We start from the raw sequence: 16,908 nt of genomic DNA on the forward strand, positions 1-16,908 counted from the left end.
GCTTTACAGATTAAAATTGGCTCCATCCTGTCTTCACAATACTCTTTCATGATTCCTCATATTTCAGGTGAAAACAGTGAAGGGTGTGCCTCGAAAATAAGATCAGTTCCCTCGACAGGCCGTTCGTCTGACTCACCAAGAGTTCTGAGGTTCCTAACTTGTCGAGCTCCATGGACTGGATGCGGGAAATGTGGACTCCCATCTCTCGGTGGATGCCAGAGCACTCGATGCAGGTGAGGATCCCCAGGTTGGTGGACAGCCACTTTGGGTCTACAGACAACAGTGTAATACAAGTTATTACGGCTACAGGAGGCTGATATATAAACAAGTGGTGATTTGACCTCCTACAGTAAGGATGTCAAACTCATTTTACACTGTGGGCCACATATACAGCCCGCTTTGATCTTAAGTTGGCCGAACCAAAGAAACTCGCCTTTCTTCCAGTCTAAATTTTAACTATGTATTTAATTCCTGAGACATTTTAATACAAAAAGTGCAATTTTAACAATAAATCTCAGTTTTTCTAAATTATAAAGAAATGCTGCTTTAAAAACAATGTTTTCACTGTGCACATACTGTAAAAAAAACCCAAAACTAACAGAAACTTTTAGATGACTTTTATTTATTACTTAATTACTTCTGTATAGTATGAATAGCAATGAGGTAGGTCTTCAGCCATCAGTAAAAATTTTGTAAAATGTATGAAAATACAGTTTGAAGTCCAAACTTTATGCGCTCATTCACATTTTCCAGTACCATCTAGTGGTTTGGATTAGAGTCTTTGCCGGGACAATTCTGGGCCCCGGGCCTTATGTTTGACAACCCTATCCGACAGCATCGAGGGCTCAGCTGATAAACCTCCCCACATGTAGCAAATCTTACATGCAGCATGCAGTTTTATTTCCTTTTTAAATTGCTGCTGCCCTGCAATCTGCTTTGCAACCCACCTCTGCTACAGATGCCTCTTTTCAAGCTCTTCCTGACTTCTTATATAACTGATGCTTGTTCTGTATTGTGTTATGCTTGCCGCACTAGTCACTGGCCGCAAGCACTGTGACTTTAAAACCGCCACAAAAGCATTTATAGTGATGCTTGAGGCGTGCTTGACTCTGATGACACAAAAGAAGAAGTTGAAACAGGAAACAAAGCGATTGCTTAGGTTTTTTCTTCCTCCACAGAATGTCTCATCTTTTCTAACTGATGCAACACTCTCTCCCTCAGTTTTCTGGAAATATCTGTGGTCCTGCATTAACACTGAAATGCATGTAAAGCCGGACCATTCGTAAGGGTAACAGCACTAAGCATAAACTGCCAGTTAGGCTTTGCATGTCCACATGTACCATATCCTCAAATCACTGCAACAGAAAACAACCATCGTGTGAATAAACTAGCCCTGATTCAGCTGCTAAACCACAGCTTATTTTTCCACTATATTCATTGATTTTATTTATTAATACACCACCACTGCAAAGCACAAAGGCGCACGCGCACAGAGATGTGGCAGATCCTCGAAACCTCCAGAGACTGAGCGACTTTGCTGACTGATGTTCTGATGCAATCCAGGGGAATTAAGGAAGTTTTAAACTGTGACCTCAGTGATGCTGATGCTGTGAGGCGAGGGGTGCTGCTCTGTCTGAAGCTGACAAGTTAACACCAGAGGAGGCTGGTGGAAACGATAGAGACAGCCCAAAAACCCGGTGAGTCATGCACACAAACACAGACAGCAGGAAGGCACGTGCACACATTTACACAACACAATTAACAGATGCATTGTGAATTTATGGGTCCTCTATAGCTGATTAATTCTATCTTACAGATGAATTTCCAGTCAGAGCATCGAATGAGCAGCAGAGGGAACAACGAGGTGACCTTTGAAAGTCATAAAAAGGTCCTTTAACCACCAAATTAATTTTATGTGTTGAGGAAAGGGAAGCACGGGCGTCACCTTCTCAGTCAGATAAAGGAAAACAACAGGAATCAGATGCTTAAATCCACATCTGGAACATGTGTTATGCCAAAGCCATGTATATGAACGGATGCAGCAACAAGAGAGCAGACATGACAAATTACCTCCGCTCTCCGAGGACCGCAGGGGTCGACGAAGCGTGTGACTTATGTAACATCGTGATGTAATGATGTTGTTTCTCAAAGCCCAGAAATGTTTTTTTTTCTCCCCCAAGAGATAAAGTCCACCGCCCCAGTACTCTGCAAGCTGCTGTGTGTGTTTATACAGACAGAGTGGAGTGTGTGGATGCAAGCCTGTGTGTGCTGAGAGTCAGAGGGCCTGAGTGTCCACGGCACTCCTGAGTGCTGACTCTTTGCTTTCTAATGTGAGGGGGAATATCGGGATAGAGCTGCGTCCTGAATGCTAACAGCACCAGCATGCGCGCACACACACTGCAGTGTAGCTCGCTCAGCAACCATCTAACTGAAGGACACGGAGTTCAAGGCAGTGGTGACATTATAAAGCTACCGAGACAGGAGAACGGCTTTAAATAAAACATGGTCCACATTTAAATGGACTCACGCAGCCCCACAAACACACCTGCAGCTCCACAGTCGCAGCAGACTTCATTGCCCGGCATGCGCAGCACGTCTTCTATGATGGCTTTGGTGAGATCCTCTAATCCGTCCTCCCCTCCGCTGCTCTGCTCGCCACGAAACGCCATGTTTAACGCCTCCTCCTTGCTGTTGGTCAGCACCGAGATCCAACTGCAAGAGGGAACATTGTTAGAGACATTACAAACAATAAAATAAAATTTTACTTTATTGAGATTCAATTAAATTCAATTCAATTTTATTTATATAGCGCCAAATCACAACAAAAGTCGCCTCAAGGCGCTTCATAGATACAGAGAAAAACCCAACAAAAATATAAAAACAGCTAGGGGTAAAGTTAAGGAGAGCAATTCAGGATAGCATCATTTTGTGATAAAATGTCAGGAAAGCGCCCATCACAGGTTCTTAAAGCCTTCAGTGACCTTTTATCTTGTCTAAATGCATCAAAATCACAAAAATACACAGAAAAGCAGCAACAGGGAAGCTAAAAGAAGGGATTATGTTGCATTTTTGCTTTACAAAGATGCTAAAACACACAAATATTTGCCCATTCTTTGGTTTCTTCGAAAAGGTTAAAGAGGAACCAACGCACCCACGCAGGCCTGTGGCCGTTACAATGAGGCGGGCGTACAAACACAACCTCCTGCAATTCACTACACGAAGCACAGTCTGCACACACGCAGCCGATCGCAGCCCTTCCTCTGTCACTGCCACTCAATCCCCTCTCTGAGAGCAGACAGACAGTGGGCACACAAACCGATGCATTCGATTGTCTGTTTATCTCCATGTGTGGAAAAACAAGATATTTTAATCCACTAATGCGTAGGTGTGCAGATGCCAGGCCAAAAGCGTTTGCGTGTTTGCTTACAATATGCATTATAATATGCTGTCGGCCTAATTGAGGAAGAGCGTGATTACGTGAAGCGAGCGCCCTATGAAACACTAAATATTTGAAGGGAACTACAAAGAAGACGACGCCATCGCCGACACCACTGCAGTTGGAATTGCGTGACGGAAGGAGCAGAGCAGAGCCGCGAGTGGCATCCCAAAGGATTACAAGCAACACGAAGTGTTCAAGCAGCACTGAGCGAAGAGGCAAAGCCACAGCGAGGCTGGAAGAAAGTTTCCACCATCAGAGGAAGAACAGCCACAGCATCACAGAGTGGCAGATCGACAGTATTCAGACTCGGGTTTGTTTTCACTCCTCTGTGTTTATGAGTGATTCGGCTACGGGGGAATCACATCTTATGTCCAACAACGTCATCACAACACTGCATTCAACTGTTTTTGTTTATCTGTACGCAACTGCTGATCTCATCCCAGCTCCTGTTTGTTGGGCAAGCTATTAAAAAGCCTGTAAAGCCTGAACCATGAAAACAAAAATCACCAAAATATAATTTTTTTTAAAAAGGAGTTTTAATTGAACCTTGTGACAATTTTTTTTTAAAAAAAGAATTAAATATTAAACAAATATCTGGCTTTTAAAAAAATACTTTATTGCTTAAACATGTATTATATTAACAGGGTTAATAGTTTCATTAAAAATCACATACGTACGTTGACAATCGATTAATCCCAGTTTCTCAGTTCTATTTTTTCATTGTTATTTGTGTTTTATTTTATTATTTTAGTGTTGTGGCCTTTGTTTTAAGTTAAAGTGAGGTTGCTTTGAGCTTCGAGAAGTGAAGGCCTTTAAACACTGGTCGTGTAAAATCTGGGTGAATTTTTCATGCTTTAAAAATATTTTTCTGACTCATTCTTAAGTCCGCCGCTCACACTGACCGCGTACTTTCACTGGATGAATCTGTGATATTTATTCTTTCAGTAGAAGCTCGGTCTTTCAGATTTTCACATGTGAATAAACAGATCTGACCAATCAGGCCAGCACATTTGGCAACAAGTGCACTTATAGTTCAAAACACATACCAGTACTTTTATTTACTTAAATCAAAATCTGATCCATAATCCGTCAAGCAAACAGGAAAACTCATGCATTCATCATCCTGTGACTTATTCTCACAAACTGACAAAGCTAGTTTCACTTGAAATTTCTGGAAAATTGAGGCGGCCGGTTTCCACAACACGATGACAAATTAGCGACTTTACATGGTTACCGCAGACACCAAAAAACGACTGTTGCACAGTTTAACGTGCCTGCAGCTGCTTTACTCTGACCAACCAGCCTTAATTTACAAATTTAACTTTCTGTTCGTCCTCCCACATGGTAAAAGCAAAGCCGTGTCTTTGTGACATATGAATTATTCAAATTTCACATGAATGCAGACGGCATACTCTGCGCTGCAGAACTGCTCCTGTAACTCAAAAAAACACAACGTACAGGCTTTTATATAGTTCCCAAAAATTATCTAATGCTTGTTTTTTAGCCACAATGACGACTAAATTTGTCTGACTATACAGACAACTCGCCAATTAACAATATGACTTCTTGTGTCATAAATACGATTAGACTTCAACAGAAACGGCAAAAGTGAACAACGCTAAGACACATTTTTTTTAACTAATTTAAACACGTTAAGTGTGTGAAAGGATCTCTTAAATAGGTAGCACAACCGCGGTTATTCCTGTGTATGTGTGTCTGCTCTTGCGTGAGGGTATGGGGAAGCAACAGCATGAAGTTACAGCGACCTGAATTACTCCAGACCACCAATCCCACTGCCATCCTCGCTGCCACAGAGCCGCAGCCTCACTGCTCTCTACAAAGTGGAAAAACACTTCCTGTGTTCAAGAGTGACAATGAAGCGACACACCAGCGACTAACCGGCGTCCCATTAATGAAAAACCTTTAGCTGACAGCTAAAGACACCTTTAGCGAGATCACACATAGAAGAATAAATGGGTGTGTAGACTGAGGCGAAGTGGTGTCAGACTGATTCAAACAGCGATAACAAGCAGAACGAGGATCATGTGTCTGTCGTTACTCTGAAGTACTCACATGACAAACTCCTGCTCATCCTCGGCCTGGAAATGATACGTCCGGTTATCTGCAAACAATAAACGGTGGAGTTAAAAAATGCAAATGTCTACTTTTGCATTTATGATAGCCAGCATGCAGCAAATGATTCAAACGCTTATCTGTGTTCTTAATACACTATTATACAAAGAAAACTGCATGTGGAGTTTCCACAGGTCCTTTTACAAGAGGCAACTCTCATCATATTACAAGTGTTTGTCACCGAGCCATTCAGGCATGCGTTAAAGTGTGTGACCGTGTGTGTGTGTGTGTGTGTGGGGGGGGGTGTGGAACTTACGAGAAATGAGATCAAAGCATTTCCGGTCCTCAGTGCTTGGTTTCACCTGGCAGGTGAGCAGGTTGAGTTTGACTGGCTGCCTGTTGGACTGTAAGAACAAACACAAAGATCACACACTGGACCACAGTGGAAATATTACACACAAGCACAACACCGTCCTCACATCAGAGACATAAATATTTCGGTGCTTTGGGGATTTAAGTTCAGTCAAACATCTCAAAATGAGAAGCAGTCGACACGTGTATGCATGTAAGCTGGTGTTCCTCGGATGAACTGCAGTGACTGTGTGGATCACTTTTCATCGTTCAGTGACATCATCGTCGTATTACCCACAAAAACAGTAATATCTGGTGTCGCTACAGCTCACCTGGATGAGCTGGCGACCCGTCAGCTTCTCCTACCTCATTGAATAATTCACTGCCGTTAATAACTGGATGTCTTCAAATTCCCTTCATCTTAATCCCGGCAAAACTGAGGCTCTAATTTTCAGTCCTCACGAGCCCCACCAGGAATTTTGCTATCAATATTATTCACCTGCATCTGAATTTTGAATCTAACAATCATTGCAAAACTCAAACGTCTACTGCCACCCAATAATTTAGAACTTTTAGCAGTCGCCTTAATTTTCTCCTGTCCGATTCCCTCTCCTTTCTCTTCAGCCAGTCTTTAACTGGTCCAGAACGCAGCAGCTAGGCTAAGCCTCCTGGCAGTAGCGTCTTAAGGTGGCACAAATTGCCTGGAAGTACAAGTTCAAGAACACCCACCTGCCAGGTCACCACTGAAACGCCTACATCACCAAATTCAGCCTTAATGTATGCATGCTCTCTTAATCACAACGTATTCGTACCGGCACTGTCATGACACGAGCGATTATACATCATAGCCTGTTATTTTGGTCAAAGGTCTATTTGAACACTTGGGTTCACAAGAATTCGTGCAGGATGTTTCATAGATGCATCTATGGTTTCATTCAAACAGCTGGGTGTCCATGCTGCCCACCCGCTCGGCCCCTAAGCCTTCAGTCTGAGTGGTAACTAGCCACAGCTCACATATCACCCCTGTTCTTGCTTCCCTTCGCTGGCATCCAGTGAAACTCAGAATCCATTAAAAAAAATAAATTATTGAGAACACATGAAATCCTACATGGCCAAGCTTCAGCACATGCAGCAGCCCTTAAACTGTTCCACACTTTTTAGGGCTGTAACTCCTAATGTTTGGAACAAACTTCCTCAGCCTATCAGGTCGGCCGAATCTCTGGTTTGTTTTAAACGAAGCTGCTGAAGAGTCATTGCTATAAGTTAGCGTCTCTGGAAGTGTGTATGCGGGAATGAATGCAAGGCCGCATGTTTGTGCATCTGTGTCCTGGAACATGTAGTCTTATCTTTAATATGGGGCTGTACTCAAACTGTGAACCACTTTGTAACTGTGTGTTTTAGAAAGTGCCGTAAAAATAAATGGATTATTCTCTAAAGGTTAAACTTCATCACCCTTAGCTGTAGTGCCGATTAATTACGACAATCGTGAACACAGCTAAGCATCAGCATTTAACACTGTCATTGTGAGCATGTTAGCATTCAGCTAATACAGCAAGCACAGCCTCACAGAGGCCTCAACAAGTGATCAAGGCTCCTCCTCAAGCTGAATTCAAAGTGTGCAAACATTTTCACACACAATCCACCCGACTGTTGACGCTGTACATGCAGAAATATGGCGGGTGAAAGTAAAAGTTTGGTTGAAGGGAAGAAATTCATTTCAAGTCTATTTCCTGTCCACGTAGAGTGACCCAGATGTGTTTTTACAGGTGTCACAGTGATAACAGAAATGCACAGAAACTTCCTTTGATGTTTGGCAGTAGAGCCCATCTGGTTTCCAGATCCAGTGTTCTGACAAACCATCCTACTTTGGCAAAACGTCCTACCTTAAGTAATTTATGTACATTTCTGTCGTCACAGAGTAATTCCAGCACAAATTTAAGTAGGTATGATGGTTTGCCACTTAACTTTGCCCATTAAAGTATGGTTGTAGGTAACAGTCACAAAGGTAGGATGGTTTGGCACTTAATTTTACCCGTCAGAGTATTTTTCTAGCCCTCATTAACAAAGGTAGGATGATTTGCCACTAAATTTTAGCTGTTAAAGTATGCTTGTAGGTAACAGTCACAAAGGTAGGATGATTTGCCACTAAATTTTAGCTGTTAAAGTATGCTTGTAGGTCACATTCACAAAGGTAGGATGGTTTGGCACTTAATTTTACCTGCAGAGTATTTTTCTAGCTAATATTCATAAAGGTAGGATGCTTCGCCACTTAATTTCATGTTGTGCGCATGCGCAGAAACAACGGGTAGGATGGTTTGTCAGGTAGGATGGATTCCCAGAACACCGGACATTTGTGCATAAAAACAACAAAGTAGGAAATAAAATATGAGCAACATATGCACAATTTGTTTTGCTGACTTGGTGAATGAAAAACATTTCTGGGTTTCCCACAAACTGAGGGGTCTTCACGTTGTTCATTTTGTCAGAAACAACAAAAAGAAATTATATAGAAAAGGAAAAAAAAATGCTCATGTTTGAGTAGCTGGAGCCACCAGATGGTGGGTATATTTTCATTTTAAAAAGATTTGCATAATTCTCGTAGATAATTGTATCAACTCGTGTTTTTATTATTCAACAAAGCTTCTGCGGTCCGAACTACAAGCTGAACTCAAGGTGCCCCCATTAAGACAGTGGACTGAGCTGGCTGGGCTGTGTACTGTAATAATTGGGTCCAGTTGGCACGTACATACTGAGCATTGTCTCCTGCCAGTGCCCGGGCAGAGGGGGGACGAGGGCACGTGCTAATGAAATGCTAACAGGCTGTTATGAGCCTTGGAGTTGGTGTTAGCCTGCTGGCAAGATGCCACATCCAACTAAAGCCACCTAAAGTTCATCTGCACTGAGGCCTGAAGAAAAGGGAAAAACCTGAAGCGGCGGTAAACTGCTCTCGGACAGAGAAAAACGATTACAAGCTCAGTATGATAACCGCTCAGTGGGCTAAATTAGAAACTGAGGTCAAAGATTTAGTTCCTCCATCACAAAACGCAATAAGAGAAAACATTTTCCTCTCACATCACAGGCGACCACTTCCTCAGAGCGTCTTTGCAGCAGCAGCGTGAAAGTTCAAAACAACAAAGCTCACGTTCACGTCAGTCGCGATCATCCTGATCCTCCCCGCTGTGTTACAGCTGGAGCAACTGCTGTGTCTGCTGGGAAATAAGCCGCCAGAGTGCCAACTCCACCAAGCTCATCCCACACGCCCGACTCGCTGCCAATCCTCACCGGTTAGAAGTAAATAAGGTTGAATTCAAACATTTGCATGTATGCTTAAAGCCGTCAGGGATGATTTATCTGATTTAATCCACAGGCTGTTACTACACAGACATGCTTGCGGATTTGTAAGGCTGTGCTAACACCGGCACGTTCACAGAGACAATATGTTAGTGTTTAGCAGATATGGTGTTGACCATTAGCCATCATCTGCTACTTAGCTCTAAACACAAAGTACAGCTGAGGCTGAAGGGAGCGCCATTAGTTTATTTGTTGAGGTATTTCAGTCTGACCGCAGCGATGACTGACCCAGAGTCCCCGGAGTCAAGTTGTTAGCATAACGACAAATAAAACACATCTAAGGTTTCCTGGTGATGTAAACACTTTATGAGAGCATAACATCTGCTCTGTTCGGTATTACAGCTACAAACAACAGAATATATATATAAACTCTGCTTCTCACCCCCGTGTGTGGTTTGTGGTAAGTGTGTCTTCCTCAAGCTCAATTCTGGAAGTTTGGGGGTTTCTGCAGCATCTAAGCAGTCCTACTTTTAATCTGCACGCACAAACCACACAGTTAACTTGCAAATTGGAACCAGTCCCAATCAGTGGGTTGATATAATCTGCCAGTACAAAGATGCATTTGTGTTATTGGCTATTTTCTTTCTGCTATGCACAGTTAGGAAATCAGAGCTTCTTTGCTGGACAGACAGTACCTTCCCTACCAGCAGACGAGCGTCACAACTAACAGCTTGTCGCCAACTAGTTTGTGAAAACTGGACAATAAAAACAAAAACGTAGGAACCTTATCATGTATACGTTTGACGTTTTATCTCTGCACTACAGCTGTTATAGTATTTGTATTTTTTTTTTCTATTTTTACTAAAAACCAGTATAGTTTACATGTGAGTGTTAGTGCAATATTGCTTCCTTGTGTGCTATACTGAGGGGGGTCTGAGTCTAAGAATTTCACTGTCAGTAGTGATGTGCCACAAAAAAATCCCACAAAAATCAAAATCTACAGTTCTCAGGGGCTCACCAAAGCTGGACAACAGAAGTCTGGACTGCTGTGAGATACTGATGGTTCACTGTACTGTACAGTGGAACAAGAGATTCATATCATGGATGCGCAGCCAACAAATCTGCAGCAAGATTGTGAAGCTGCAACGTCAATATGAACCAAACTCTCTGAGGAATGATTCCAGCGCCTTGTTGAATCTATGCCATGAAAATTCTGAAGGAAAAAACTGAACTAAACTGAACTGAATACAGGTATGGGAATATTGGTAAAGACATATATCCAATACCTGCTGTGCTCTATAACAAAAGGCAAGGCTGAAAGAATTTAATTAAAAATAATCAAAGTGCATATATTAAAATAAGCCACAGCTGGTAGCTCTGCAGATTTGATTTGGCAGATTTCTGTGCAGGATGCCCTTCTCGACACCCCAACCTTCCCCCAAAGGATTAATAAAACAACATTTCAATAGTTGTCTCGCGCCGACTTGTCAAAGCTGTCTGAATGAATAAATCACATAGAAATGATACTAATTGCTAAATCTATTCTCCTGGATACATTTAAATAATATTAAAAGTCAAGTTAATGTTGAAGCTCAGTTCATTTGTTGGTTATGTTATCAGGTTGTTTGTTTGTTTGTTTTGGAGGGGGGGGGGGTCACTTTAATCTGAATTGTATTTATAAGCTGTAAGAGGAATTTCAATCAGAAAGTCTTGCTTTTAATATTGACAAGGTTCAAATGTTTTTGATGACCACACTGACGTAAGTAAGATTCAAGAGAAGAAAAAAACCTTTAGGAGCTTTCAGCAAACACTAAAAGCACCAAAAACATAATAAATTCCAGAACAATGCATCGTTTCCTGTTAACAGATGGACTGTCCGAGCGTGATGAGACACCTGCCACTGCTCTGCCACAATTAGCTAAGAGCTACTGATTGCGCTAAGCCCCCCCGACAGTCCAGCTGGTCCCGTGGGAGTTTCGAGGCTCTGTAGGTTACACCTCAGTGGCCGGCGGTTGACAGAATTAACCCAGATATACGAGCCCCGCGTTAGATTCCCGAGGTCCGGAGCGGGAAAGAAAACATCACACTGAAACGTGCCTGCTGCACAAGAGCGGCAGCGGTGGCGGTACCCTCACACTCGCTCTGAGATGAGTCACCGAGGCGCAGCAGGCAGCAAGGGGGGTAAGAGGGTGAGGCAAGGTTGCCATGACAACCCATTTATGTCAATTCCACTGTGCCAGCCTCCAGATTGTGACGAGAGAGAGAGAGAGAGAGAGAGAGAGAGAGAGAGAGAGAGAGAGAGAGAAAAAAACCCCACAACCTCCCCACATGATGTTCTCCTTTTGATCCGCACAGTCAGTGCTGAGGGTCATGGGGTTCATATGAGCAGCTGTGCCTGTGTGTGTGTGTGTGTGTGTGTGTGTGTGTACTCACTGTGGCATGAGAGATGGTGAGGATGCCCCCCTTCACTGAGCACTGCCTCCTCTGCCACACCTTCCTCAGCCTGTGAGAGGCGAAGGGGCGGGGTCAATCATTAGAGATATTTCCTGCCTGCTTTACATTTTAATGCGTCGTGAACGCACACTACAGCGTTTTTTTATTTATTCGCTGTGTTAGCAGCTTACCCATCACTCTTCTTCAGCAGGTAGCCTTTCTTCTCACTCCCAAACTCCTTGTTTCCCTGCAGCTGGTGCATGCTGTAGCCACCCTGCTTGCTCTGCGAGTCCTGCGCAAACCCGCACGATAACACAAAATAAACACTTTGTGTGCACAGAACAGAGAGGCTTAATAAAGACATGCAACACATAGACAACACACACACAAAAAGGATTCTCTGACATCAAAGTGCTTCCGAAAAACAAACCAAGAGTGAAGACTTAAAAATAAAAGGAGGTAAAAGGCATGCTCTGCAACATCTCTACAGGGATAAAGCACTCTACTGTCAAGCTGAAGAACACAGACGCCAGCATGCTCAACATGCACCAACACTTACTCTTCTAGACTTGATTCCAGACAAGCAGAAGGCAGAGAGGAGGGGGAGATAGAGGGGAGAGGCGTGAAAGATCCGGCTCAGGTGCGAGAAAGTGTGCTACCTGCCCGTGTGTTAACCAAACCTACAATCCTCTGTGCTTATTGTCTAAAAGTGGTGCTACAGACAGAATAACTGAAATGTGAAAAACTGTATATATTGTTTCATGCAGACAGGCACACCGAGAGTGTGAACGTGTGAACCGAGAGGGTGTGAGCTAACGCACAGCCGAAGCAGCCTGTGCTGATAAGTAAAACGAGCCGGCAGTGCTGGCATGCATGCCAACCCTCCCGATTTTTCCGGGAGAATCCCGAATTTCAGTGCCCCTCCAGAAAATCTCCCGGAGCCACCATTCTCCTGAATTTCTCCCGATTTTCCACCCGGACAACAAAATTGAAAAACCATATCGCAGAATTCATAGTGCGGCCCAGCCAATTCCAGTTTCCAACAATGGCGGCAGCTATTTAGTTTTAATATTGCTCTTATTTCTCTTTCTGGGTCGCAAAAAAACTTTTAACATGTTTTCAGGTGAGAATGTAGCTGTGTAAACTTCAAATATCTGAGCCGGCGAGAACACCAAACTCCTGACACATCGTTTTCAAACCCCCGCGGTCTTTCGCTACTCGGGTTAAACGTGATATATAAGTCACTTTGATAACTTAAAAATGTTATTGTTTGGCTTTTTCAGTGTTTTATTTGTTCGTGAGTAAATCGGTTTGGCTGAGATTAAAGTTATTCGATTAGATTAGATTAATTTAACTTTATTAATCCCTCGGGAGGGTTCCTCCGGGGTTTTCACACAGCCTCTGAATTTGGACACCCCAGCCAATAATAACAGTGACATTTAACGTATTTTATCCGATAAATAAACACTGTAAAATGTATTTATCACCTCCCCACCAACAGCCCTTTTCAATGTCTCCCTAATTCTGAGGTCTCAAGGTTGGCAAGTATGAGTGCTGGAAAGTGTGTGAGAGTCGGGCAGCGAGTGGCTCTCCACTGAGCAGCCAGTGAGGCACAACGCTGGTCACCAGCAAAGCCTACCACACACTGGCTACCAGCATGGTACAGCACTGGGCACTCGCTCTGTGCTGCTGGAGACAAGCTCCAAAAGTTGGTGGTGGCCAGAGTGAGAGGACGTAAAAAAAAAAAAAGGAGGTTTCAGAATGACTGGGATGACTGAGTCAGGCCTGTTTTCAGCCCAGTACAGCTGAGTTTGTGCTGGGCTGGCAAGTTGTGGGTTTAAATTTGGCTTTGTGTGGTAGGGTGTGACCTGCTTACCTCCTTCTGGTCCAACTGGAGGGAGGACTTGATCAGATCTCGCAGGGCAGTCAGCTGCTTCTTCTCCTCATCCTGAGTTTGTTTGATCTGCAGATAGTGAAGTAAAGATATAAGAGGAAAGCAAAGAGGGCTAATAATGCACTTTTAGTTTAGTTTCCCTTCTTTATTATTTATGCAATGTTCATTTAACCAGGAAAGTGTGACTCTTGAGATTAAAAATCTCTTTTACAAGAGTGTCCTGGCCAAGAAAGACAGCAGTATAATTAGCTGATAAAAATAAAAAACAAAAAGTATGTATAAACTTTAAAGGCAATAAATGAAACATCAATAAAAGACAGTGTTTTATACCAGAAACAAGGGCAGTAATATTCAGGCAAAACATCTACAGCCCAAATGATCCAATCACTTAAATCGCAGAGTTTACTTTTGATTTGTGAAGATACACTTAGGCGCAGTGAAAGTACCAAACTATTAACTGCACTGCTCTCACGTCAGCACAATCAAACATCGTACTAAGGAGCTGAAAGACTGAATAATGTTTGATCCAAACGTGGCCCAAGTCAGGAAAATTTCAGGGCTTGAAAACAACAGTTTACAGGTGCTGAGAAAAAAGTTATAGTGAATGGACTGGTTCTGTCATAGCTCCACTTTCTTCTTTACTTAAGCACTCAAAGCACTTTATACCACCTGTCTCATTCACCCATCCATATATCCATCTTACATTTACACTCCGCTGAACACATTAGGAGGATCTCGGGGTTCACTGTCTTGCCCGAGGATACTTTGGTTTACAGACTGATGTGGTCAGGGATTGGCAGATTGGTAGACTAGTAGATGACCAGCCTATACCTCCTGAGCCCAACAAGTTATGTGAGGTTTGGTATTTTCCTGAATCATGACAGTGGGTGCAGGATTGCCCAACTTTTCTTGCTTTAAAAAGTGCAAGAGCTGAGAAAACTGCTGCTTCAGGAGAAAGCACAGCAGTGCTGTAAATAAGAAGTGGTGGTCAGCATTTGGTGAAGGATTATCCTTGCCTGTGTCAGAATGCTACATGTGCTCTATATATCTATATATATCTATATCTATATATATCTATATATCTATATCTATATCTATATATATATATATATATAGATATATATAGATATATATAGATATATATAGATATAGATATAGTGAATATATAGATATAGTGAATATATAGATATAGAGATATCTCATATATATAGATATATATATTGATATATAGATATATAGATATGTAATGTGTAATTAAAGTGAAGTGAAAATAATTTGGTTTGCTCATTGTAAAGATACTTCTTAGTTTTGTCCAGGAAAGCAGGTGACAGACTCTTGGGATAGCTCAGAAGTTTTTTTCTATGAAAAATGAAACCCTATAGTGAGCAGGAGATGAAACCAGAGCGAAGAGGAGTTTTACATTGTAGAGATCAGCTGCCAGCTTCTCGATGTACTGCTTCAGCTTATCTGCTGTCTTCAAGCCATCTTGGAAGAAACTGGGGGGGAACAGAGATAACACGTGAACTTCACTGGCATTAAAAGTCATCCAGATGCGTGACGTGATCAAATGTCATGTGTTACAGTGAGCTTGGTTTGGCCTTTACGAAGGTCACAGAAAGAGAGAGAGAGGGATAGGGCGATGGAGGCAGTTTAATGTATAGCCGGGCTCATTCTGGCACAGGAGTGCTGGGCAGATTTGCAGAGGTGCTTAGCACATCCTGAAATCCATTACAGATGTGTCAGCGGTACACACCTCGATGCAGCTCCACGGCCGCAAATCACCACTAATGACCTCCATCTCCATTGCCATCCCTCTCTCTCCGTCTATGCTTTTTTCTTCTCGAAACATACATCTCCCTTCCTCTTTTCATTATTTTCGCTGCCACCGCTTTCCCTCTGCTTGTTTTCTTTCAGCCTCTGCACCGATGAGCCCACATCTCTCCTCCCACTCCAGCGTGCTCTCCGTGTCAAGTACTGTTGACTTTGCAGAGTGTCAGAATGCACAGTTTAAGTGTTTATACTGCAGTTTTAGAAAAGGATTCACCTCCCTTGACTTGACTTCCTTTGGCACATTTTGCTGTGCTGCATAGTTAGCGATGGATTCATTTTACTTGCCGTTTTTTGGGTAATTTAATAACTGACATCCATTATGACTACAGTTTCTGACAACCTTTTATTTGCCACTTTTAGTGCAGAGTTGAGGGAAACATTAATCTAACACTGCAGTAGTGTTAGATTGTAACTTTCTTAATTTTAGAAGTCGAATTAAAGCTGAAGTGAACACAAAATTGCCTCCTGCACTTTCCTCAGCTCGCCATCCGGCGTCCTTATGCCTCTAATCCATCACCACTGCAGTTTTTCATCAAGGCCCAGGTTGGACAGATTAAAGGGGAAGTGTATTGTTTTCTCCCGGTATTATGACAGGAACTAGAACGCTGAGAGATGATCTGTCATTCTGTCACAGGCCGCGGTTCTGGCGTGGAGAGCACCCACTTTATTTACCCGCCAAACCCTGGAGCTGTCAGAACGCATCTTTGTGAGGACCTGTGCATATTTATGAGAGCTATATATGTGTTCCTGTGCACCCTGCAGAGCTGTGATTCATGCAGGAGCAAGGAAATTGACATCAAGAGCTGCACGGCAAGACAGAGAGTGAGGCAGCAACCTACTTCTTTTGAAAGAGTTTCGTTGGTGGGTGTGATGGACATGCCAGGAGAGCGTTACATATGGGTTAGGGGGATTAAGGTGGTACTTACTTGCACTGTGCGTGGTAATACTTAATTAGATTCTGAAGGAGGTCCACTCCTTTCTTGGTCTTGATCTCGTTTACTTTGATCAGGTACTGCAAGAAGGGGAGAAGCAGAGTTCAGCCATGAGTTGAAATGTAGGGTACGTTTAAAGGATTTCTGGGTTTAATGAGGTATAACATGCCAGCACTGTTACACAGACAGTAAAAGCTTCTGCTTTTGCCTTAGATACTTATAACATGAGCACTTTGCATTATGATAATCTCATCTGAGTGCACATATGTTCATGAGACCTTTGATGTGCGAGCCAAGCCTGCCTCAACACTGTGGGAGCCGAGACCAGACAAACACTGTGAAATTCCCTTGTAGAGCAGGAGAATACCATCCGTCTGCCTTGATCTAAATAAAGTTTCAAAGGGTTGATGGGAAATATTTAACATTAGCATTATTAAAAAAAAGAAAGAAAAAAGGAACAGCCTCTCGAGAAAGTGCTTTGTAGGCTGTGTGCTCAGTCTGGGTGCCTTCAGACGACGCTCCGACCAAACAAACAAATAAAAGAGGATCTTAATCTGAAACTAATCCTTCAGTGTGCCAATCCACGGAGATTTACAAAGAGTCACAGCTAAAGACCACTTTTAGCTCTACGGGAAATTTTACTCTATTACACAATACCGCTCTGA

The 16,908-nt window shown here is 42.8% G+C and overlaps 1 protein-coding gene and 1 long non-coding RNA gene across 8 annotated transcripts in view; one reads left to right on the forward strand and one right to left on the reverse strand.

Annotated features, from left to right (window-relative positions):
- The window catches only part of asap1b (ArfGAP with SH3 domain, ankyrin repeat and PH domain 1b), an 81,855-nt gene that overhangs the window by 18,994 nt on the left and 45,953 nt on the right, over positions 1 to 16,908 (reverse strand). For 4 of the 7 annotated variants that reach the window (XM_084939570.1, XM_084939569.1, XM_084939565.1 and 1 more), the window contains exons 7-15: positions 16,238 to 16,323; positions 14,902 to 14,977; positions 13,464 to 13,550; positions 11,779 to 11,879; positions 11,588 to 11,657; positions 5,829 to 5,916; positions 5,513 to 5,561; positions 2,546 to 2,712; positions 137 to 270 (exon numbers count right to left, since the gene is read on the reverse strand). In XM_084939570.1, the coding sequence (XP_084795696.1) occupies positions 137 to 270; positions 2,546 to 2,712; positions 5,513 to 5,561; positions 5,829 to 5,916; positions 11,588 to 11,657; positions 11,779 to 11,879; positions 13,464 to 13,550; positions 14,902 to 14,977; positions 16,238 to 16,323 (858 nt within the window). Of the gene's footprint in view, positions 1 to 136; positions 271 to 2,545; positions 2,713 to 5,512; positions 5,562 to 5,828; positions 5,917 to 11,587; positions 11,658 to 11,778; positions 11,880 to 12,146; positions 12,156 to 13,463; positions 13,551 to 14,901; positions 14,978 to 16,237; positions 16,324 to 16,908 lie in introns of all 7 variants that reach the window. The other 3 variants (XM_084939564.1, XM_084939568.1, XM_084939566.1) reach the window with 1 other exon arrangement.
- LOC146380478 (uncharacterized) lies at positions 270 to 4,132 on the forward strand. Its single transcript, XR_014801309.1, has 2 exons — positions 270 to 1,697; positions 1,817 to 4,132. It is a non-coding gene; the product is annotated as an uncharacterized LOC146380478 (long non-coding RNA).

The sequence above is a fragment of the Perissodus microlepis genome, chromosome 9 (genome assembly GCF_051167445.1).
Source record: "Perissodus microlepis isolate ML-2025 ecotype Zambia chromosome 9, ASM5116744v1, whole genome shotgun sequence".
In the NCBI taxonomy this organism is placed as follows: domain Eukaryota; kingdom Metazoa; phylum Chordata; class Actinopteri; order Cichliformes; family Cichlidae; genus Perissodus; species Perissodus microlepis.